This window comes from Stomoxys calcitrans, chromosome 5 (assembly GCF_963082655.1).
Source record: "Stomoxys calcitrans chromosome 5, idStoCalc2.1, whole genome shotgun sequence".
NCBI lineage: Eukaryota > Metazoa > Arthropoda > Insecta > Diptera > Muscidae > Stomoxys > Stomoxys calcitrans.
In genome coordinates, this window is record NC_081556.1 from 149,541,295 (window position 1) to 149,567,378 (window position 26,084).

Here is a 26,084-nt window from a genome sequence, read left to right on the forward strand (position 1 = left end):
ATCTGTAGGTATGTATGTGGTAGTATTTTACTTAATAAAATTGACTTAAATAATTGACACATAGGTTGCAATAAATTTTTTGTTGATTTTTTAAGTAAATTTTGATGGCCATACTTTTTTTTTCAAGGTAATTCTAACAAAAAAACGAAATTTCGTTTGCCGAAATGTTTATCTGAGAAGGAAAAAATAGAAGAAAAAAATATTTTATAATAATAATAATGATAATAATAATAAAATTATACATAATTCAATATGTATATTCACATAAGTGTATGTGAATAAGGGGGTGTATGTGTGTGTGTGTGTGTTTGTATTCTTGTAGACTTAAAGCTAAGAAAAAGATTGTCGGTCTGTCTGTCTATCGTTTGTTTCTTATTCCATAGAATTTTCAAAAGTTTCAAAAAACAACAAAAGAATGACCTTCGTGGAAGCGAAACAATAGCTGTTGTTTTGGTGCAAAGAGGGTTTACTGATGGGGGGTACAGGGAGGTGAATCGCCTTAGAGTTTCTGTACAATTTCATATTTCTTCTTCAAGTCAACACTTTCGTTTTTAGGATCGTATTTCTTCTTCGACATTAGCTTGGCACGCATTTCAGCTGCCGTCATATTCAAGTGAAGACCCCCCATCTTGGCAGACGGCGCCGGCGCCGTTGAGGAGGCTGCCGCAGCAGCTGAACCTCCTCCCAGATTGCCATTCTCACCGGCAGCACCATTGGCATTTGTAGTTGGCGAATTTGGCATTTTCTGTACAGTGGCCATGGTGGCTGAAGGCGGTGGTGGCACAATGTTGTTGTTGTTGTTATTGTGAGCATGACTCACTTGATGATCGGTAACATCACTGCCATTGGCATTGGCCGTCACTGTGCTGGAGCTGGAACGATGCGATTCCTGCGAAGCCCTTTTGGTGGAGACCATGGTAATGCTGTTGATATTCTCACTTGCACCCGGCAACACCTGCTCCGTTTTACTGACCTCCATCATGGTGCTGGAATTGCTGTTGTTGTTGTTAGAGCTCTGATGGCCATTGCCCATGGCTTCTGGGTTGCTGGCAGCATCACCCTTGCCATCCACATCGATCAGCAGCAATCTGACCTCACAGGCAATGGCCTTGATGCGTTGCACCACCTGCTTATGGGTCTCACTGTTAATGGCAGTGCCATTGACTTCTAAAATGCGATCGCCTTCTTTAAGGCCAGCCGCCTCGGCAGGTGAATTGGCATCCACCTTGCCTATGAATTGGCCCGGCTTGGATTTTTCCGAGTGTAGATTAAAGCCATAGCCATCGAAATCGGCCCTCTTGACAATATGGCAAAGCTTGGTGGCCGCTTTGTTAATAACATCCGGACTAGATGGCATGCTGCCGCTGTTGGGTGACGAGGGAGTCGATGGTGTGGAGGTTGCTTCACTTTGGGACATTTTTCACCGGCCTGCAGTTAATGTTCGTTGCTTGGGATGATGATGATTAACTGAAATCGAAAAAAAGAAAATAAAACAAAACCAGGAAATGGCAAATTAGTTACATATGTCTGTAGATTGGAATTGGATTTTTTTTATTTAAAAAAATTGAAATGAAAACCAAAATCGATTGTATTTAAATTCAAATACCTATTGATTGGCACAACAGAAGCTACTCCTATTTCCGTTTGTGTTCAACGTTTTTATAATTGGAAATTAATTGCCAGCCATGAGACTGGGTTCTCCCCCTGACGAAAATGAAATCAAAAAAACTTAAGGAAATTACTCAACGATTTTTTTTGTGGATTCCAAAAACCAAACACTCTAATGTTTACCAAGACTGCTAAGTCCAAGTGATTTATATTTCACATTTTCTCGCCTTTGTTTTTTCAGAATAAATCATAAAACAATTTCAAAGCGATATGAATTAAACACACACTCATCACTGTATTCGGTGCGTTATGAAATTCTAGAAAAAATCCTATATGCCATTGTACAACGGAATTTTATCGTTTACAAAATGAAATGGCCTCAAACTCGTTGCAAGTGAATTAAAAAATCAAAAAAAAAAAACTTAAAAATTAGATAAGCGACTTGCTTATTTCGTAAGCAAAATTATCAATTAGAACAGAGATAATAAAAAATCGTAAATTTTCTCTCTCAATATCATCGGATAATTTTATTAAATATGAAATAATCCAAACCGCACTTGATGGGTATCTGTGTGTGTGTGTGTGTGAATGGACACCATATTACAAGAGCCTTAGATAAGTAATGAGAATAATTAGAGATAACAGTTAGATGTGCGAAAGAGAGATTATGCTAAAACGGGATCTCTCTCGTGAATGATATAGACTCTATATCATAGTATAGAGTATGATTACTCACCTCTAAAGCTAACATTCACTATGAGAGAGAGAGAGAGAGAGTGAATGTTAGCTTATGAGGTGAGTAACAAACTTGGTTTCAATTGGTGTTGTTTTACAGAGAGGTCAGAGTTAATGGCTATGGGGAATGAGTAGTGTGGTAGTGTAAGTGTACAAATGGGCAATTCAATGGATTACAACAACAATTTATATTGTGTGGGATATTATAGGAAATAAGATGCTATGTAAAATGAGTTCTAAAGAAGAAAAACTAAGAAAATTATAATTATTATAAAGTAAAATAAATAAAAAAATATGAAATAACAATATTTCGGAACAAAATAGGAAACAATAAAAAAATAAATAAAACCCTTAAAAAATAATAGAAAAATAAACATTTAAATATCAAACCAAAAAAATTAAAAAACAAGAAAGGAGTAAAAAATAAAATCACAAAAATTTAACAATTGACTAAAATAAGACAATATATAAAAACAAACTCATAAAAAGAAAAAAAAATTAAAAGATAAACAAAAATTAAAAAACAAAACAAAGAGAATTTTGAAAATTTACTAAAAAAAACGTAAAAATAAAGAAAAACAAAAAACTTTTTAAATACAAAAAAAAAATTACAAAAAAATACACAAAAAAAATTAAAAAAATAATAAAAACATAAGAACTTTAATAAAAAAAAAACAAAAAATTGTAATAAACAAATCAATAAAAAAATGATGAAAATCATTTAAAAAGCTACAGAAACACAAATATTTAATAAATAAAAAACCATTAAGCACAAAAAAATTATAAAAAGAAAAAATTAAAAAAATTACAAAAAAAAATAAATATATAAAGCAACATTAAAAAATTAAGAAAAAATGGGAAAAAATAAATAGTAAAATAAAAAAAAATAAATAAACAATCATAAAAACAAAAACTTAATATAATCGAATAAAATTAAAAAGATTAATTAAAAAAAAAATAATTAAGAGCGTGCTAAGTTTGGACGGGCCCCCACCATGCATCGCATTTGTCGAGTTCTTTGCGCGGTATCTCTTTTTAGGCAAACAAAGAATAATGAATAATAACTGTTATGCTATTGGAACTATATCAGGTTATAGTCCGATTCGGACCATAAATGAATTTAAATGCTGAACATTGTAGAAGTCATTGTGTAATATTTATGATCATTCGGATAAGAATTGCGCCTTGTAGGGGCTCAAGAAGCAAAATCAGGAGATCGGTTTATATGGGAGCTGTATCAGGTTATGGACCGATTTGAAACATACTTAGCACAGTTATTGGAAGTCAAAACAAAATATCTCATGCTATAAACTTTGTCCTGTGCGTACTTCAGTCAACATAAAAAGTCGTGCGTGAATAATTTTTTTATTTCGTGAGCGTGAGTGATAAAGCACTCACGTGCACATCTCAAATAATCACTGCTGAAAATTCTTTTTTTTTGCCTCGTGAGCGTGCGTGGACGTGAGTCGTGTGGCTTTTATACTCCTAAGACCCTAAATGGCGGATCGGTCTATATGGTAGCTATATCCAAATCTGAACCGATATGAGTTAAATTTAAGAAGAATATCGACTGGCTTAACACTATACACTGTCCCAAATTTCAGCAAAATTGGATAATAAATGTGGCTTTTATGGGCCCTAGACCCTAAATCGGCGGATCGGTCTATATGGGGGCTATATCAAGAAATAGTTCGATATAGCCCATCTTCGAACTTAACCTGCTTATGGACAAAACAAGAATCCATGCAAAGTTTCAGCTTAATATCTTTATTTTGAAAGACTGTAGCGTGATTTCAACAGACAGACGGATGGACAGACGGACGGACAGACAGATGGACGGACATGGCTAGATCGTCTTAGATATTTGCTTTATAGGGTCGGAAACGGATATACCCCCATCCTTCGTTGGTGGGTATAAAAAAATTCAATTTGAAGGTGGGATTTATATGTACAGACCATGGGACTATCGCGCTCAAATGAAAGGTACTTGGAACTGAAGCATGAATCTGATATCACCTTTCAGGCATTTGGAAGTAAAATATTTTAATGTAGGAGATAATCATGCATCACACTTTTGCAGTGTGCTATTTTATGAAATTTTCAAATATTCAAAGAAAAATTTTGTTGCTTAAATGGGCCTGGTTCTGCAAAAATGTAAAAAAATTCAAAATTTTCCCAATTTTTACATCTTTAAAAAATTTTTTTTTTTAATTTTTTTTTGAAAAAAAAAATTAAATTTTCTTTGATATGATTTTTTTTTGTAATTTATAAAAATAAAATAAAACAAAAAACCGGTTTAAATTCCCCACTCTCCATATCGCTGCAACGTCACAAGCTTTTGATTTATATAAGACAGTAGGTCGGTCAGTGCACTCTCTGAAGGCATGTTAACCAAATCTTTGGAAAGAGTCAGTGGGCATCAATGACATCACAACTAAAAAAATTTCAGAAATGTTAAGCTGCACTCATTCCTTTCTTCTAAATTAAACAATTTGTTAGAATTTTTAATGAACAACAACTGGTTTGGTTCGGGGAGTTCTAACAAAGAAAAAACATGCCTCTGCTTCTATGGGCCTTCAAAATGAGCAGGCATATTAAAATTTTTTGTGGTTATTATGAATGTTAAATTGAGGTTTTAGGCGTTCGTGTTTTGTTTTCATTTAATTTAAATTACAATTTGTTTGCACACACCTGTAAATCGCTTTTGTTGTGTTTTTGGTTTTTTTGTGAGCCCATTTTGTGGTACCCAAATCTGTGAAGCATAGCCAGCCGGGGCTTATAAAAATTAAGTGAAGCGCAAAATTCAATTTACATTTTCGATATTGGTAAACAAAACAGATTCTCAATTTTATTGATGTTGTGCGATGTTTATTCAAATTTAAAATTGCCCAAGTTTTTTTTCGTTTTTTAAGCCAGCCCCTGACAGAGCCTTTATGGGGAAACAGACTACAATCTACCAAGAATCATTTATTTAAATTGCCTATAAAAATTCAATTATGGTTATTTGATATTGAGATGGGTGGTAAATTTATTAATTTTTGTTTCTTACTTTAACCATTTAGAAAAAAAAAAACAAGTAAAAACATGCTAAGTTCGGCCGGGCCGAATCTTATATACCCTCCACCATGGATCGCATTTGTCGAGTTCTATGCGCGGTATTTCTTTTTAGGCAAACAAAGAATATTGAATAAGAACAGTTAGGCCATTGCAGCTATAGCAAGTTATAGTCCGAATCGGACCATAAATGAATGCTGAACATTGTGTGATATTTTACTCCATTCGGTTAAGAATTGCGCCTGGTAGGGGCTCAAGAAGCAAAATCGGAAGATCGATATATATGGGAGCTTTATCAAGCTATTCATCGATTCAGACCATATTAGCCAGAAATGTTGAAGATCATGAGAGAAACCGTTGTACAAAATTTCTTTCAAATCGGATAAGAATTGCGCCCTCTAGAGGCTCAAGAAGTCAAGACCCCATGTAGGTTTATATGGCAGCTATATCAGGTTATAGACCGATTTAAAACATACTTAGCACAATTGTTGGAAGTCATATCAAAACACGTTGTACAAAATGTCTTCCAAATCGGATAAGAATTGCGCCCTCTAGAGGCTCAAGAAGTCAAGACCCCAGATAGGTTTATATGGCAGATATATCAGGTTATCGACCGATTTTAACCATACTCAGCACAGTTGTTGGAAATCATAATTAAACACTTCATGCAAAATTTCATCCAAATCGGATTAGAATTGCGCCCTCTAGAGGCTCAAGAAGTCAAGATCCCAGATCGGTTTATATGGCAGCTATATTAGGTTATGTACCGATTTGCGCCATACTTAACACAGTTATTGGAAGTCATAACAAAACACGTTGTGCAAAAATTCAGCTAAATCGGATAAGAATTGCGCCCTCTAGTGGCTCAAGAAGTCAAGATCCCAGATGGGTTTATATGGCAGCTACATAAGGTTATAGACCGATTTACGCCATACTTAGCACAGTTGTTGGTAATCATAATAAAACTCCTCATGCTAAATTTCATCCAAATCGGATAATAATTACGCCCTCTAGAGGCTCATGAAGTCAAGATCCCAGATCAGTTCATATGGCAGCTATATCAGGTTATGGACCGATTTACGCCATACTTAGCACAGTTGTTAGAAGTCATAATAAAACACCTCATGCAAAATTTCAGCCAAATCAGATAATAATCACGCCCTCTGGAGGCTCAAGAAGTCAAGACCCCAGATCAGTTTATATGGCGGCTATATCAGGTTATGAACCGATTTGAGCCATACTTAGCACAGTTATTGGAAGTCATAACAAAACACCTCATTCAAAATTCCAGCCAACTCGGATAAGAATTGCGCCCTCTAGTGGCTCAAGAAGTCAAGACCCCATGTAGGTTTATATGACAGCTATATCAGGTTATAGATCGATTTCAACCATATTCAGCACAATTGTTGGAAGTCATAATTAAACACTTCATGCAAAATTTCATCCAAATTGGATAATAATTGCGCCCTCTAGTGGCTCAAGAAGTCTAGATCCCAGATCGGTTTATATGGCAGCTACATATATCAGGTTATGTACCGATTTGCGCCATACTTGGCACAGTTATTTGAAGTCTTAACAAAACACTTCATGCCAAATTTCAGCCAAATCGAATAATAATTACGCCCTCTAGTGGCCCAAAAAGTCAAGACCCCAGATAGGTTTATATGGCAGCTATATCAGGTTATCTACCGATTTCAACCATACTCAGCACAATTGTTGGAAATCATAATGAAACACCTCATTCAAAATTCCAGCCAAATTGGATAAGAATTACGCCCTCTGGAGGCTCAAGAAGTCAATATCCAAATCGGACGAGAATTGCGCCCTCTAGAGGTTCAAGAAGTCAAGATCCAAGATCGGTTTATATAGCAGCTATATCAGGTTATGGGCCCATTTGAACCATTTACGTTGCCAACCGACCTATACTAATAAGAAGTGTTTGTGCAAAATTTCAAGCGGCTAGCTTTACTCCTTCGAAAGTTAGCGTGCTTTCGATAGGCAGACGGACGGACGGACAGACACACGGACATGGCTAGATTGCCTTAAAATGTCATGACAATCAAGAATATATATATATCTTTTATGGCGTCTTGGACGAATATTTCGAGGAGTTACAAACAGAATGACGAAATTAGTATACCCCCATCCTATGATGGAGGGTATAGAAACAAAAAAGAAGAAATGGCCTTAAGGTAGTTAGGTGAACTAAGAGGAATTTTTTTTAAGAATATATGCATATGAATTTATAAAATTCTCATAGAGCCAAAGGTCAATGAATATATAGAAAATAAATAAAATTCAAATTAAGAAGTGACTTAAAACAAGTTTAAAAAAACTTCATTAAAAAATTCCTATTTTTGTGATAATTTTATATCGCACATTTGTTGAACTTTGGCCAATGAATTGCCTTTTGTACATAGCTATGGTTTTTCATAGCATCTTAAATACTGTGAAATGAAAAAAAATCATTTATTCTATAAAATTTCCCGGAAGTTTAAGTTTCCAATTTCTTTGCCCCCCTTGGCATGTTCTTTAAACAAAAAATCGGAAAAAATTAATTAATATTTATTTTTGTTTAAAAAAATGGGGGGAGGGGTAAAGACAACAAAGGTGGATATCTTATCGGCAAATACTAAGTGCTTGGCCGGGCTTTCTTTTGAATATTTTTATTTTTGTGGTTTGTTTTCTTATGGTTCTAAGGTCTTGTCGATGTCAACAAAATATGGTATTAATTGAACTTCCCCACCTTCTTTAACTACCTTACTAAACGTATTATTGCCGTATCTCTATTTTTTGTGTTGTGTTTAATATTTACCCAAAGATTGTTCGCTAATACCAAAGTAAACAAATATCGGAGCAAGTGTGTGCCGGCGTGTGTGTGTGTGTGTGTGTGTGTATTTGGGTGTTGTTTTTGTTAGCATGTTTTAAATTTCTTAACAATGAAGTCACAGCTCCTCATCCAAGACTTCTCACCAATGGCAACAAAATAATATTTTTTTTTTTGTTAAATAAATTATCAACTAAGCTCTTAGCATAAAGTCATAAATTGTCTCTGGGCAAACTAAATGACAGAAATGAAAATAAAAAAAAACCTTCGGGACATAAAGAAAATTCCAGTATAAATAAATATTTTTGGTAAAACATGAACTTATAAATAAAAAAAAAAATATTAAGATAAATTTATTAAAAGCAAATAAACAAAAGGGTTTCCCCTTTTACTAGAACTAGATGATTAAATTGATATAAAAAATAAATAGAGTGAACTATAGGATATTGGTGATATTTAAAAATATGATGCCCCGAAAAAAACACCATGGTACCGAAAATTAGACAGTAAGGCAAACAACAACAACAAAAATACAAATTTTTCCCATGAACATTCCACTAAGGAACAGGGGCAAACTTCTCACATATCAATGAGTGCAGTCCGATTCAAGTTGAAGCTCAATGATAAGGGGCCTCCGTTTTATAGCCGAGTCCGAACGGCCTGCCACAACGCGACACCTCTTTGGAGAGAAGTTTTACATGGCATAATACCTCACAAATGTTGCCAGCATTGGGAGGGGAAAACTACCGCTGAAAATTTTTTTTCTGATGATCTCGCCAGGATTCGAACTCAGGCGTTCAGCGTCATAGGCGGACATGCTAACCTCTGCGCTACGGTGGCAAATAATGCCTTTCAACAACAAAATTGTACTTTGGGTCATTGAAATTCGAAATAAATTGTTGCAGGAAAATTAACAAATTTCGTCGTCGTTTTTTCGGCAAAAATTGTTATTTTTTCAAAATTATTTTTATCTGTTTATATTCGTTTAGAGTGCAGAATATAACCATGGATTTTGGTACATGGCATTGTACTGCTTTCATTTTAGAAAAAACGGGCGTAAGTTCTGATATGGACAATAACTGGAAATCATAATAAAAAACCTCATGCAAAATTTCAGCCAACTCGGATAAGAATTGCGCCCTCTAGAGGCTCAAGAATTCTAGATCCCAGATCGGTTTATATGGCAGCTATATCAGTTTATGGATCGATTTGAACCATATTTGAAAGGCATATAATGCCTTTCAACAACAAATTTGTACTTTGGGTCATTGAAATTCAATATAAATTGTTGCAGGAAAATTAACAAATTTCTTCGTCGTTTTTTCGGCAAAAGTTGTTGTTTTTCAAAATTATTTTTCTCTGTGTGTATTTGTTAAGAGTGCAGAATATAACCATGGATTTTGATACATGGCATCTCACTGCTTTAATTTTAGGAAAAAACGGGCATAAGTTCTGATATGGACAGTAACTGGTGTTAAGTTAAATGTTAAAGAAAGTCTTTCAAATTTTTGAAATTCTGAGTAAGAAATGCGTTTAAAATTCACCTGTTCATGCCTTTGATCAGAAAATAGGGCTACATGGCAACTGCATACAAATATATTCAGATCTGGTACATACTCAGATGTTGAGAGACATATGCAGCTAACGGTAAAGGCGAAAATGGGTAGTAAAAGTGCATTTCAGGGAACAAACTCTTAAATCGGGAGACCGCTTTATCCAAATTCGACACAGAGTTGTTCATTGAAATCGGTTCAAAAATTTATGACATTTATGAACTCAAGATTTCTTTTCGAGAGATCGGTATCAGTGGAGGTATATCAAGATATAGGCCATCTTTGAACTTTAGGCAATCGAGTGATTTGTAACACCTCGAAATATTGATCTAGGACCCTATAATGTATTCTTGATCGTCTCGAAATTCCGATTCGAACTAGCCTTGTCCGTCCGTCCGCCCGTCTGTCAAAATCACGATAGCGGTCGAACGCGTAGATGCAGATACTTAATATTGATGTAGGTCTTTGGGGATTGCAAATGGACCATATCGGTTCAGATTTGGATATAGCTCCCATATAAACCGATCTCCCGATTTGACTTCTTAAGCCCCTGGGAGCCTCAATTTTCATCCTATTTGACTGAAATTTTGGGCATAGTGTTCTGTTATGACTTCCAACAACTGTGCCCCATGTAAACCGATCTCCCGATTTGACTTCCTGAGCCCCTGGAAACCGCAATTTTCATCAGATTTGGTTGAAATTTTCCACATAGTATTCTGTTATAACTGTCAACAACAGAGCCAAGTACGGTCCAAATCGATGTATAACCTGATATAGCTCCCATATAAACCGATCTCCCGATTGGACTTCTTCAGCCTCTGGAAGCCTCAATTTTCATCCGATTGGGCTGAAATTTTGCACAAAGTGTTTTGTTATGACTTCCAGCAACTGTGCCAAATACGGTTCAAATCGGCAAAGAAACTGATATAGCTCCCATGTAAACCGATCTCCCGATTTGACTTCTTGAGCCCCTGGAAGCCGCAATTTTCATCAGATTTGGTTGAAATTTTCCACATAGTATTCTGTTATGATTGCCAACAACAGAGCCAAGTACGGTCCAAATCGATGATATAGCTCCCATATAAACCGATCTCCCGATTTGACTCCCTGAGCCCCTGGAAGCCGCAATTTTTGTCCGATTTGTTTGAAATTTTGCACATAGTGTTCTATTGTGACTTCGAACAACTGTGTTAAGTACGGTTTAAATCTGTGTACCACCTGATATTGATCCCTTATAAACAAAAAGCATAGAAAAAATGGTTCATTAAAAAAAAAAAACTATATAAAGAATTACAAAATTTTCTATAGAAACAAAATTTGAACAGAAAGTTTGCAATAATTTATTAAAAAAAATAAGTAAAAAATAAAATTAAAAAAAAAAATTATTTAAAAAAATTTACAAATATCCAATCTTTGTATTAATCACAAATGTTTGCAATTTTGTCGTAAACAAGTCAAAAAGTTTGTTTATGGCTAATGAATAATTTTTTTTAGTTGTAGATATACAATTTTCTAGCAAAAATATTTGGCATTATTTTTAATGGAAGAAATTTCCTAGAAATTTTCAAAAAGTATATTTTTAAAGAAAAAATTTCGGGAAAAATTCCATAAATATCGTAAAAATTTAAGATTTCTTGAGCACCCTAGGGAGCACACTCTGCCAAATGGGCTGAAATTTCATTCATATGTTCTCCAATTACATATTTCATTTCAGTGTTTGCCTAGAGAATAAGGAGAGTATTCAGCCCTTCTGAATTTCACACCTTTTTGCTTCTTTACTTGATAATAATTCCTATATTTTTTTAGTTTGCTTTTTAATTATCATTTAAAATGTTAGCCTTTATTTGAAACAAATCTCAATTTCTACCTGCAAATTTTAATTAACACTTCTTAAAATCATAATTCCTGGGCCTAAGCATCTACTCTTTATTATCTTAACGACGCATTTTCAATACATACCTAAAACCTATTGCCACAGAATTAGCATCTGTTAAATCCCCTTCCAAAACCAAAGATGCCGACAATATGATTGATATGGCAATATGTATGTATGTATGAGTGTCGGTTTTGCTCTACTTATTCAAAAGTATTTCATTAACACCTTTAGCCGGTCACTATGAAATATTACGCTTGCGATTTATAAACATTCATTCATTCATTCACACACGTCAAGAGAGACTTATACACCAACACACATACATTCAATGTACGCAACAAACTGCGTAAAATTGTGTTTGGTAACAATCGTTAACCCTACCCAACTCAGCAGAGTCATAAAACCGATCAATGGTTATGGGTGGTATCTGCTCAAATTTGTTTTCAATACTCTTCTAAACTGAGATCCACCGAGTAGACTCTACTGAGGCTTATGCTCTCCCAAAACACACTGATGATGATTGTTAATAACAGCAGCAACCACACTTACACACATACTCTACTACTCTTGAATCGTATACATAACACCTTTTTTTTCTTAAGCTTATGCCTGAGCCTGAGAACAACCTTTGCAAAAAAAAAACAATTCCCTTGTCATCATCATCTCCATCTCACGTAGAGATGATTTTTTCCATTGTTGTTGTTGTTGCTGTTGCTTTGGTTGTGTCGTTGCGGTGTATTATTCTTTGAAAGCTTAAATTTCAAGGGAATTTTTGTGTATAGAAAATAAAATTAAAAAAAATAGGAAACGTTGCGGCTGAGACGTTGAGAAGTTACATTTTATAGTCTGTCCGTCCAAGTGTAGCTAAAGTACCTACGTTTGATACGTGTTAAGCTTTTTTGTGGGATTTTTTCTCATCTTTCGTTTGCATGCATTCCGCAAACAACTTCATTACACCCAGGTTGATTTATTTAGGGTAGGAAATTCACTTGAAAAGGAAAGGTAGCAGATTTTGAGTTGTGCAGTTGAAATTTTTGAAATAAAGATAAACAGAGAATTTATTTAAGCATAGGTTAGGTTAAGTTGAAAAGAGGGTGCGGATGTTAATCCGCTCCATGCCACTATGGACATATACCTAAGCCAGTAATCGGATTGTTGTGTGATTTTAATTTAAGTGTATAAAATCTTGTTTTTTATATTGTAGTATAATTTTTTTCCTAAAAATGATTAATTCGCCGCTGATTGTAGTTAAAATATCTGCTATCATAAGCATGTTAGTGTAAATTGAACTTTTTAACATTCATTTATCAATAGGTGGCGCCACTGAGAATGCAATATTAAATATTTTTATTTAATGTTCAATTTTTTTATTAAAAAATAAATTTATTGAAATTTGATTTACTATTTAATTGGCATAATCAATTTGTTTCAATAATATTCCATTCATTAACTATATTAAATATGTGATACATATATTTATTATTGGATTTTGAACTAAAAATGTATACTAAAACTTTTACTTATGATTTTTACACAATTTTTTATAACCTTTTAGCAAAAATATGTTTTAAGGTTTGTGCTAAAAAGTCTAACTACAATTGGAATAAAATTTGGTATTAAAATTTTGTACTAGAATTTTGTACTAAAATTTTGTACTAAAATTTTTTACTAAATTTGTACCAAAATTTTGTACTAAAATTTTTTGTACTGAAAATTGATAGTATGGTTGTGTACTAAATGTGTGGATTAGAAATTTGTATCAACATTTGTACTAAATTATTTTTATTAATTTATTTTCTACGAAATTTATTATTAAAAAATTTGTTTATATTTTTTTTAAAAAGTAAAAAGTTTGTACCTTTTGTTTGTATATGTTTTAAAATTTTGTACTAAAATTTACAAAATTTTGTACTAAAATTTACAAAATTTTGTACTAAAATTTTCAAACTTTTGTACTTAAATTTTCAAAATTTTGTACCTAAATTTTTAACATTTTGTACATAAATTTTCAAAATTTTGTACTTAAATTTTCAACATATTGTACTTAAACTTTAAAAATGTTGTACTAAAATTTTCAAACTTTTGTACTAAAATTTTCAAACTTTTGTACTAAAATTTTCAAAATTTTGTACTTAAATATTAAAAATTTTGTTTTTAAATTTTCAAAAATTTGTACTAAAATTTTCAACATTTTGAACTAACATTTTGAAAATTGTTTACTAAAATTTTCAAAATTTTGTACTTACATATTCAAAATTTTGTACTAAAATATTCAAAATTTTGTACTAAATTTTTTAAAATTTTTTACTAACATATTCAAAATTTTTTACTAAAATTTTCAAAATTTTGTACTAACATTTTCAAAATTTTGTACTAACTTTTTCAAAATTTTGTACTAAAATATTCAACATTTGTACTAAATTTTTGAAAATTTTGTCCCAACATATTCAACATTTTTAAAATTTTTTACTTAAATTTTCAAAAATTTTTACTAAAATATTAAAAATTTTGTATTTTGTACTAAAATGTTAACTACAATTTTTACTAAATTTTATATAAAAATATTTTTTAAATTTTACATCAAAAATTTTTACTACCTTTTGTGTTAAAATATTTTAACAAATTTTTGTACTAAAATTTTGTACTATTTTTTGACTGAATTTTCAGTAAATGATTTGAACTAAAAGTTGTGCATATTTAAAATTCATTATTAAACATTGTACTCGATTTAGTACTACAAATTGGTACTAAAAGTGCGTACTTAATTGTGTCCTAACATTTTATATCAAATTTTTTACTAAGTTTTGTACTTAAAATACAAAAAAAAAAATGTTTTCCAAATTTTTGTACTCAAAATGTTTAATTAATTTTTTAGTTACAAATTTTGCTCAAAAATTTTTGATTTTTTTTATTTTAATTTTGCACAAAAATTTTTTACAGAATTTCGTACGCAAATGTTGACTAAATATTGTACTAAATTTTTAACAAAATGGTGAATTAAAATTTTTTTAATATTTTGTACTAAAATTATGATAGTTTTGTACTAAAATTTTTTGTATAACAATTTTGTTCAATAATAGCGTACTAAAATTGCAAGTATTTAAATTTTGGACTGAAATTTTAACTAAATTTCTGTACTAATATTCTGGACTATAATTTTGTGTTAAAAGTTGTACTAAAATTTTTTACTTAAATTGTGCACTAAAATAATGTACTTAAAATCATGTAGTAAAATTGTATACCAAAATTTTTTACTAAAATTTTGTACTAAAATGTTGTACTAAAATGTTGTACTAAAATGTTGTACTAAAATTGTGTACTAAAATTTTGTATTAAAATTTTGTATTAAAATTTTGTACTAAATTTGTATACTTCAATTTTAGTACAACATTTTAGTAAAATTTTTTACTAAATTCTGTACTAAATTTTGTTTTAAAATTCTGTACTAAATTTTGTTTTAAAATTTTGTATTAAAATTTTGTACTAAAATTATGGACTAAATTTTGGACCAAAATTATTTATTTTGAATTTACTAAAATTCTGCACTAAAATGTTGTACTAAAATTAAAATGTTCACTAAAAACTTGCACATAAATCTTTTACTCAATGTTGTACTAAATATGTTCACTTAAAATTTGTCCTAACAGCCAACAAATTATTAAACCAAAACTATATAGCTCTATTATCAAATAAAGTGTTATCTTTGATCAAATGTCAATATTCTAAAGAATGGAATATAATCAAGCGTCCAACATAGATAAGCATTTAAACCACCATCAAATCAATGTGAATAGGCCATTAATTTATTATGGGGCAGTCAACACCTTTGACAGCGATTATGACTCAATAACTAAAAAAACGTCTAAAGTACTAGTACGTCATAAAAAGTAGCACTTGAGATTATGAGTTGAGGAAAAAATTCCATTAAACTGGGACGCAGCAATTATTAGGCGATTAAAAAATATACAAGTTGGCTTCATTAGATGTTTATGGCCAGTTAAGGTTAGGTTATGGTGGTAGTGATCCTTAAGTTTTTAAGCTAAACCATCATAGCATTCAAAGTCTAATAAAAATTTCCAAATTTCCTATTTTGATGATATGCCGAGTTCAAAAGTATTACCCAGCAAACTTTTTGGGTAGTTATCAGGAAATGGGAACTACTTAGCTTACTACAAGTTTTCTATATTTCATATTTTATATCAAATCAATGTTTCAAAACTTTCTGTCATATATACTATTTTGAAGAATATTACCCAGCAAACATTGTGGTCTATAATATTGAAGATTTTTAATTTTTTTTAATTAAATAAATAGAAAAATAATTTAGCCATATTTGTTGTCTATTTTTTATTTTTCCTTTTTTTAACTTTTTTTATTATTCCGTTTTTTCTGTATATTTTCATATATTTGTAACCCTATCCGAATTTCCTTTGGTGTATGAACGGCGTAATTTTATTTAATTGTGGAAGAAACCAATTTGTTTTATTTCGTTTCGGCATTGTCGTCGCAGCCGTTTATTTATTATTTTGTTAAAATACATTTCACAATTTGTGAATTGTTGTTTATTTTATTTAAATGGTTGTTGGCTGCCGCATTGGGGGGTTTTTAAAGGTGCAATATTCTCGACATGAGATCATAATCCTATGGCTGTTAACTGGGAATGAAAGTCAGGCGTCGTTAAACACCCAGATTAAATGAATAACTAAGCGAATGACTGACTGGAGAGATTAAATGCATTGCGATTATTTGTTTTTGGGCTATTATTGTAAATAAAAGTCAGCAAGCAACCAGCAGCCAGTAAACAAAATTAAATTGCAGCATTTAAAATCATAAAAATAAAAGAAAAATAAAAATCTGTTGAACGCAAAACCCTGATTTTCATTGAAAATTTTAATATTTATGACCCCCCCAATGATGCTCAATAACAACAAGCCCGCTTTAAACAAAACACAAAAAAATATTAACAATAAACAGAACTTGTATGGCCTGTCGAAGATGACAAAAAAAAATATCTTAACCAGCAAGAATTTATGGGGGCATCACTACAACATGGGTTTGTCATTTTGTCATTAGCAAAAAACGACCAAAAACATGTTAAAATATAAAAATTGAGAGAAAAAAAAAACAACTAACAATCTAAACACGACTTGTTCAATGGAATTCCAGCTGGGGCACCGACAGACAGACACAAACATTGGCATTTATTATGGATGGGCTTATAAAAAATATTTCAGAATCTTTTTCCTTTTTGATTTGTGTTGTTGTTGCTTTTTGTACTTTTTGATATTGTCTTTGTTATTGTTTTTTGTGTATTTTTGTTTCTTGTATGTGGCAGAACTGGTTTTCGTTTATGTGTGGCATAAAAGAAGCCTTCAGCTGCTAAAGCCACAGACAACAGCTAGCCAACCAAGCATCCAACCAGCCAGCCATCTAGTCAACCAGGTAGACAAACAGACAGACATACATACCACAGCATCAGCGCCAATATATTTTTATTATTTTTTTTCTCTTTTTATATAAACTTAAAGCCGGCTTTTGGTGTTTTGAGAGGCTTTAGGGTTGCCTGCTTAAATTGGCAACATGTTGCTTTAAACTTCCAGCAACATTTTGTTAAGACTCAAAAGCCTTATCAACATTGTTGATACAATACTCTATACTTTCTGACATAGACTGGCAGACAATTGAAAATTAATAAATAATAAAACTAAAAAAAAAACTATTGATATTTCCTTCCGCAAATCAAACATTTACGTATTAGTGAGATATACCGGAAATATTTGTTTTCTTTATCTTTTAATAAAAAATTTATAATGGCAAACTCTTAACTCATTGTATTTCAGCGAAATGAAAATTGTTCTGAGTAGAGAGGTAAAATTAAAGGGAATTTTTTTCTGATGTTCTGATGACTAAATGATTGATAAGACACGCCATCGATAGTTACACTGGAGCAGAGTTTGCTTAGCTTAATAAACTAACCAAATTTCAGCCAAATCAGGCAGAAATGTAAGTTGCTTGAGGCCGAGAAAGACTAAGCGGGAGATCGGTTTATATGGGAGCTGCATATATCAGGTTAAAGACCGATTTGGACCGAACTTGGCACGGTTGTTGTAAGTTGTAACAGAACACGGCCAAAAGTTCAGCTAAATCGCATTATAATTGCCATTTCCCGGTTCTCAAGATTTCAAATTGACAGATCGCTTTATATGGGAGCTATACGAGTATCAGGTTATAGACCGATTTGAATAATATTTAATATGGATGTTGGAAAGGATTATAATACACTAAGTGAGGAATGGAGGCCACTGTAGCGCAGCATGTGCGCCTATTACGCTGAACGCTTGGATTGACATCGTGGCGACACCATCAGAAAAAAGTTTCAGCGGTGGTTATCCCCTTCTAATGCTGGCAACATTTGGGAAGTGCTGTACCATTTGGTATGGCAGCCATGTAAAAACTTCTCCGCAAAGAGGTGTCGCACTATGGCACGCCGTTCGGACTCGGCTATGAAGGGAGGCCCCTTATCATTGAGCTTAAACTTGAATCGCACAGCGCTCATTGATAAGTGAGAAGTTTGCCCCTTATGATTGAGCTTAAACTTGAATCGGACAACACTCATTGATATGTGAGAAGTTTGCCCCTGTTCCTTAATGGAATGTTCATGAACAATATTGCATTTTACGTGAAGTATCTCAGCCAAACCGGCTTCCAGGAATTTACGAACGGAATGACTAGATTAGTATGGTGGAGGGTATAAAAATGACGGGTTTTAAGATATATAGCTCACATCAGTGAGATATATATATACAACTCAGAAGTTTTAGATCAATAATAAGCAGGGTAGCGATTTTGATTCTGAAAAACCTGTTAATCGGGTTTTTGGCGGTAAATGTTGTTATCGGATTTCTAAAAATTGTAATATTTTGGATTCTGACGGCAATGGGGCGATACATCTCTCATGTCAGTAATATTTCGGTTCTGGGAGTAAATGGATTTTCAAAAATTGTAATATTTCGTTTACAGCTCTCTGTGAGTTATACCCGACTCCGACATTTTAGATCAATAAAAGCCAGGGTGGCCATTTCAGTTCTGAATACCCGGCTATTCGGGGTTTTTTTGACTCAATAAAGTAATTGTTTTTTAAAAATAGCCATATTTTCAAAAACCTTGAGATTGTAAAAATATTTGGCAGAGCCTGGCCGGGATTCGAACCTGGGCACACGGAGCAATAGCGAGAGCCGCTGCCGTTGTCTAGCGTTCGAAGCCATCGATACAACTTCAAACTGATGCACCGAACCATGTGTACCACGGAAGTAGTGTAAAATTAACCGAAGTTTTGTCTATTAGGTCTTTTAATGAAAATTTTATCTTGTAGAGAAAATTTCATGAAAACTTAACTGAAACCCGGTTATTTATCTTGTGGAGAAACGTTCATGAAAACTTAGCTAAAACCCCGGTTTTGGAGTGAAAATTGTAATCGATTTTTTTTTAAATTGCATTATTTCGGATACTTGCGGTACTGGGGCGATATATCCCTGACAATGATAGCAGATCCACCCAAAATCAAATAAGGTGTTATGATCTGGTTAGTAACTTCATCTTTTTTTGCTAAGAATGTTTGGTTTTCTTTCCTGTTTTTGGCACGGTGGATAAACGCTCCAATAATAGTATATGGTTCTAGAGTCTGGTGGACAGATCTTTAAAAATTCATCTCAAGCTCTGTTGTGTCCAAAATAATGATTGTTACTCACATCCCAATTAAACACGGCACCAACTAAGCATTCTTCTCGAAAAACATTTGGGATCTTAAAAAATATTTTAAATGTAGCCTCTCAAAAACGTTGTCATGCTGGTTTTGGCCCATGGTAACTTTGGTCACTGCTAGAAGACCAGGAAAGTCTCATTTTTTTATCCTTACGCCAGATCTTCAGAAATGCAAGTCTATATACCCCTAGACAAAATGAACCCCTATGTATTAACAGTAAAGACAAATGTTTCCCAATCATCAACGAGTGTGCATATTATGACAACAACGTGTGCACGGTTTTTTAAACACAGCTTGTCAACATTTTATAAAAATTGTTAGAAAATTTTTGTTTTTGGTTGATAATTCTATAAATCTTGGTTCAAACCTTACATACTCAAGAGTCTAAAATGTATAGAATAACGGCCTTATTCGCAAAACCTTAAAATAGATTCATTTGACAGTTCTATAAAGGAAAATGTCAAATAAACCTATTACATAGCTGTATAAAGTTTTGCGAATAAGGCCGTAAATGTTTAACAAATTTTCAAAACAGTAACTTTCAATAACCCAAATCCTATTCTTCCCGACAATTTGAGTTTTTGTATTTATTTATAAAAAAAATGCAATTACCCCAAAGCTTTTAATGCTGAATTGTAATCAAATGGCATCATTTGATAAACAATAAAACCCTGAATTATAAGTAAAGTGTCATCCAATTGCTTTCTAGTCAAAGAAAGCACTTTCTTTCTCTCAAAAAAAAAAATATGTCATCATATTCAAAAAGAATATGTCCCATATCAACATAAACCACACAGTGTCAACAAACATGTTCAAAAAAAGAGGTCACAGACAGCTCTTGGCTTTTCCTCACATTCTGGAAGAAACAGGAAAAACATACACAGGTGTATTTAGAAAAAAAAAACAACAACAACAAAAAGTCCCCCTCAATGGGTATATGGGTATTTTGGCATTTGCCATAAATTTTCTACAACCGGTTTCATTTCATTCGTTACGTTAAGCCTACTTCATGCAGACCTAGATCGAAGAGAGACAGAAAGAGAGAACTCAACAGGTTGTTGTTTGGTAACATTACAAGACCTCATCAACATGTTGCTAGGAAAAAAACAACAATAACATACATATATGTTTTATCCAAATTACAATTGATGCTGATGTGACTGATGGAAGGATGATGAATAGCCAACATACAGTTTATCGACTTTTCAATAATAATAACAATACATAATAATAGAGTATAGAACCTAAAACAATTAAATATACATTCAGTTAAAGTGTTTTTAGTTTTTTCTTGTTGTTGTTGTTTGCTAGTTTAACTTCAGTACTGTTTTTCAAGGTTTCAATGATAAATGGCGTAAAAACACCTGTGTGTGTGCATGTTTCAAGCTTAACTACCTCCATTTGAGTTTATTAGTAAATACCACAACAGAAACTACAACAACAACAACAATTCACAAATAATTGAATTATACACAATTAGTTAAAAATGAAAAAAAACTTTAAACAGTAGTGAGCTAAAGTAATGACGCCGTCAACAATGAGTGTGCTTGTGTAAGGAGAGTGAAGAGGGAAGAAGAGTCATGTACCTACTCATCACGTAATGAAGCATGCATTTAATTGATTTGTGGTAGAGTACATCGAAATAAAATACAAAATGAAAAAGAAAAAAACAAAACATGTAAATTTGTTGTTAGCAGGCTAAACTAACCGCTTGGATTTTTCATAAGTGTCTGTTGGTTTTGTTGTTGTTGATGATGTCGACTTCATGAAATCGCATGTCGCACGTACTTGTGCAAGCAACTAACAGCCAACAACGACACCAACAAATGATTTTGCTCATAAACAGCGTTGCCATTTGGGTATTCAAAAAAAAACTAGTAAAAAAAGTAAAGTAATAAAAAATGAAAAATAAATAAAATATAAAAAAAGGAAAATAAAAAAATAAAATCGTATCTTGAGGGTCCTAACACTACTCACTGTGCTAGATTTCTGAGTAATTGGGCAATAAATTAGACTTTTATGGGCCGAAGACCTTAAATCGGGAGATCGGTATATATGGCAGCTATATCCAAATGTAGTCAAATCTATACCACACTCAGTAAGGATGTCAAACTTCCTAATAGAACTAGCTGTGCCGAATTTCAGCGAAATTAGACAACAAATAAGGCTTTTATGGGCCCATGACCTTAGATCGGGAGATTGGTATATATGGCAGCTATATATAAATATAGTCCAATCTATACCATACTCAATAAGGATGTCAAAGTTCCTAATGCAACTAGCTGTGCCAAATTTCAGCGAAATTAGACAACAAATAAGGGTTTTATGGGCCCAAGACCTTAGATCGGGAGATTGGTATATATGGCAGCTATATCCAAATGTAGTGGGGTCTAACACAACTCACTGTGTCACATTTCAGCGAAGTCGGATAATAAATGCACCTTTTATGGGCCCAAGACCTTAAATCGGGAGATTGGTATATATAGCAGCTATATCCAAATACGGTCCTATGTAGACCATACTCGGTTCTGATTTCAAAGGGCCCAACATAACATAACATAAAAAAGAATAAATAAGGTACTTTGCAAAATAAAATAGAATAAAAAATAAGAGATTATAAAAAAAATAAATTAATATTAAATTAAGCAAGTAATAATGCGCCGGACCGAATCCATATATTGTACTTAAAATTAACCCAAACGAATTTAGTTCAAGGAAAATCAGCCAAAAATTCAAACTACTTGGGGCCGTAGAAGACTAATGGGATGATCGATTTATATAGCAACCGCCTTAGGTTATAAATCGAATTGGATCATACTTACCACTACTGTTGGTAGTCATAACAGAACACTTCACTGCAAAATTACAGCCAAATCGGAAAACAATTGCAACTTCCAGAAGCACAAGATCTCTAATAAGGAGATCAGTTTTTATGGGAGCTTTCAGTCAAATCGGTTGGTAATTGCGTCCTAAAGAGACTCAAGAAGCCAAATTTGAGGATCGGTTTATATGACTGCTATATCAGGTTATGGATCGATTTGCATCGTACTTGGTAAAGTTTTTAGAAGTCAAACCAAAAAAACCCCATGCAAAATGTGAGTATAACAGGATACGAGTTGGGCCCTCTAGAGGCTCAAGAAGTCAAGATACGAGATCGGTTATATGGCAGCTATGCCAAAACATTCACTGGTATGGTCCATTTACTATCCCAACCGACCTACTACTACATCAAGTATTGCGGCAAAGTAAGTAAGTAGACAGGCGGACGGACATGTCGACACAAAGTGTCAAGACGATCACTTTTATCTCCCCAGCAAAAGTGGCGGCATTTGCAAGCCATTCAAGCTCAATTAAAAAATAGTCTCTTGTAAAACATCTTAGAGCGAATTTTACAGCCCCTTTTTTATATAAAAGAATTTCCTCTGTTTCTTAGTCCAGCGACAATAGTAAACAATTTTACTCCTCAACATGTTGCCGACATAGATCCATTATAAACTCTTAAGCAGTTAAATGTTTTTTTAATGCAACACTGCTTATAAACTGCATACAGAATGTGAGTAAGATAAATTCACCCCACTTACCCACTCAACACAACAAACAATAGCCCCAGCCATAACAATAACCGAACTGTATACTTGTTGCTTCGTTTTATTTTTTGTATACAAACATGTTGATTGCCAGGATTTTGTTGGCCAACCCTCCTCTTATTTTTCAAAGAAGAAGAAGAAATTTATAGATATGCATGCATGCATGTTTGCTGCCTCTGTTGGCTTTGCATAAATGTGACTCTGGGTTATCATCAACATTAAACAACCAAAACGACATACGAGTGCTTGAGAGTCTTTAACAAGGCCTTATCGAGGGGGCTATGGCTTGATGGCTGGCTGCCTGCTGGCTGTTGGGTTGCTTGTAATAAAAACAACATTTTTTTTCATTAAGGCAAGCTCAAGTCACAAGCCCAGCCAGAGACATAGACAGTCTGACAATCAAGCAAACACTCATTCAGCCAACTAGTTAGCCAAATCCCATTCACACAGCTCCAACAAAAACAAAACAAAAATTATGTAAGAAAGTGAAATCCCCTTATTTCATTGATATAACAACAACAACAGCAAAAATCTGTGGAATTTCTTGTTTACTTGTGATGTTTGCATAGACATTTACATTCCCCAAAAAAAAGGCCTACCCAAAAACACCATGGAAGTTGCATTGCAGGCTGGATTTACCTCTGGATTTACTTACTTTTTGAGGTTAGCAATGTTGTTCAATATTTTTGTTTGCTGAAAAAAAAGACGTTACTCCTCTGCCTTTTGTTTAAGAAAAATATTTCTTTTAGTTGTTTAGTTTGTTGTTGTGGGTTTTTGTTTCTTGTGGTTTTATTTTCTTGAAATCCCTGAAACGTGTTTAAAATGTTGTCGGTGTTTATTGTTTCATACAGCGCTACTGTATTTGTTGCTTATTCTTTGCTGCGTTTTTCTTCTATTTGCCAAAACGTGTGTTATGTTGTTTTCTTTTATTCAAAATTTTTTGTATGGTATTATTACTTTTTTCTTGCTTTTCTATTCTTATTATAATGCAGATTTGTAGTATTGTTGTATATTTTTTTTTATTATTAATATTTATTATGGTTGCGCTTGTTACTTTCGTTTGAGACCGTCCGTCGTCCGTTATTTTCGTGCTGTTATTTTTAGAGTATGTTTTAACGTTATTAAGTACGAACTCCAACTGAAACTGAAATTTCTTGCTCTGGGTTTTGAAAACATCGTCAGCGTAGTCGTCGGCCCCGTAGACGACGTCGTTGTCGTTGCCAATGCCTTCTATCTCATATCGAAGTAGAAGAGTTAGGTAGGTAACCAAAAAACCAACAACAACATTGCCATAGTGAGTATGAGAATCCAACAGCCACAGCAGCAACAACCTCAATTCCCAGCAATAAGAGCACCAAAAAAAAAACTGCAATAACAAAGATCTCCACTCAATCTCTACTCGGTTGTGTGTATACAACAACAACACAGGTGAGTTGAGGTGAGCTTAGCTGAGCTGAGCAGCAGCAAGCAAGCAAGCACCTCATACGAAAAACCACATTTAAATTCAACAGCATACACAACGAAAGTGACTTGAAAACCCCTTTCATAGTCCATACGCTGCTATTACTCTCTTGTTATGTTATGTTCTCTGTATATATAAGAAACCGAAAAACAATCGAAGAAAATCAACAACAAAAAATTCCACCAAATGTGGTAACGTCTGCCTTATTGAATATACACGATATAAATACCTAACCAAAATATTCGAAACAAAAAACAAACAAAACACTACTACAACGTTAATCAAATGCGGTATACAATGTAAGCTCTCTAAACCAAAAAAAATAAAACAAAGACAATAAGGGGATACCTCTTCCCAGTGTTACCACTTAGTGGAAATATTCGAAATATTTGGCCGACAGATGGAGGGATTTTCTTCTTGACATTACAATAAATTTCTAAGGATAATAAAGGAAAATAAATAAAATAGCATTAAGTTCACCTACACCTAACTATTCTAAATTTTGTCAAATCGTGTAATAAAAGGCTTTTATAAGTCCAAAGCCTTTTTTCTTAGGGTCTAATACAACACACTGTGACAAAATTCCTGAAAAAAATGTAAAGAATGCGACTTCTATGGGCTCAGGACCCAATATAGGGATATCGGTCTATATGACAATTATATCCGAATATGACCCGAACTCCACCATACTCGACACGGGTATCGTGAGGTCTAATAAAACTCTAAGGTTTCATATTCCAGCAAAATTGGGTGAAAAATGCACCTGCTATGGGCACATGACCTCAAATCGGGAGATCGGTCTATATGACAACTATATCCAAATATGAATCGATCTCCACTATACGCGACATGGCTATAGTGAGGTCTAATAAAACTCAATATTCCACATTTCAGAAAAATCAGGTAAAAAAATGGGACCCTAAATTGGAATCCGTTCTATAGAGCAACAATATCCAAATACGGCACTGATATCGAAGGGCCTAACACAACTAACTACCAAATTTCAGCAAAATCGCGTAAAAAAGCGCCTTCTATAGGCTTAAGAGCGGCAGGTTGGACCATATGTCAGCTAAACCCACATGTAGTACGAGTTGGCTCGCTCAATAACTTAACCTGCGTTTGAACCAAATACGAATCTGTGCCATATATCAGCTCAATATTTGACATTTTAAAGGCTCTAGCGTGATTACAACTTACAGATGGACATCGTTAAATAGTTCTAGTATTTTACGATGATCTAAAATATACATTAGAATGTCATAAAACACAAAAAAGTTTTGTTTTTGTTTGGAAACGCATTCCCTCCATTTTTTCCTTTTAATCCCAATAAATTCGGCGGGCCAATCTTATATACCCTCCACCGTGGATCGCATTTGTCGTGTTCTATGCACGGTATCTCTTTTTAGGCAAACAAAGAATATTGAATAAGAACTGTTATGCTATTGGAGCTATATCGAGTTAGATTCCGATGCGGACCATAAATGAATGCTGAACATTGTAGAAGTCATTGTGTAACATGTCAGTCCATTCGGATAAGAATTGCGCCTTGTAGGGGCTTAAGAGGCAAAATCGGGAGACCGGTTTATATGGGAGCTGTATTAAGCTATAGATCGATTCAGA

General features: G+C 33.3%; 2 protein-coding genes across 6 annotated transcripts in view; one reads left to right on the forward strand and one right to left on the reverse strand.

The window, feature by feature from the left end:
- LOC106084627 (probable WRKY transcription factor protein 1) overlaps positions 1 to 26,084 on the forward strand; it is a 289,563-nt gene that overhangs the window by 129,125 nt on the left and 134,354 nt on the right. The gene's annotated exons all lie outside the window — the stretch shown is intronic.
- Positions 57 to 24,151, reverse strand: LOC106084630 (Na(+)/H(+) exchange regulatory cofactor NHE-RF1). The gene is made up of 2 exons (XM_013248465.2): positions 23,658 to 24,151; positions 57 to 1,467 (listed from the first exon to the last, which is right to left on the reverse strand). Exon 2 carries the CDS (start codon positions 1,415 to 1,417, stop codon positions 500 to 502), a length of 918 nt encoding a protein of 305 aa, XP_013103919.1. The 5' UTR covers positions 1,418 to 1,467; positions 23,658 to 24,151; the 3' UTR covers positions 57 to 499.

What these genes read in the sequence shown, in the direction of transcription:
- LOC106084630 (XM_013248465.2), bottom strand. Translation starts at nt 1,417, where the DNA reads ATGTCCCAAAGTGAAGCAACCTCCACACCATCGACTCCCTCGTCACCC.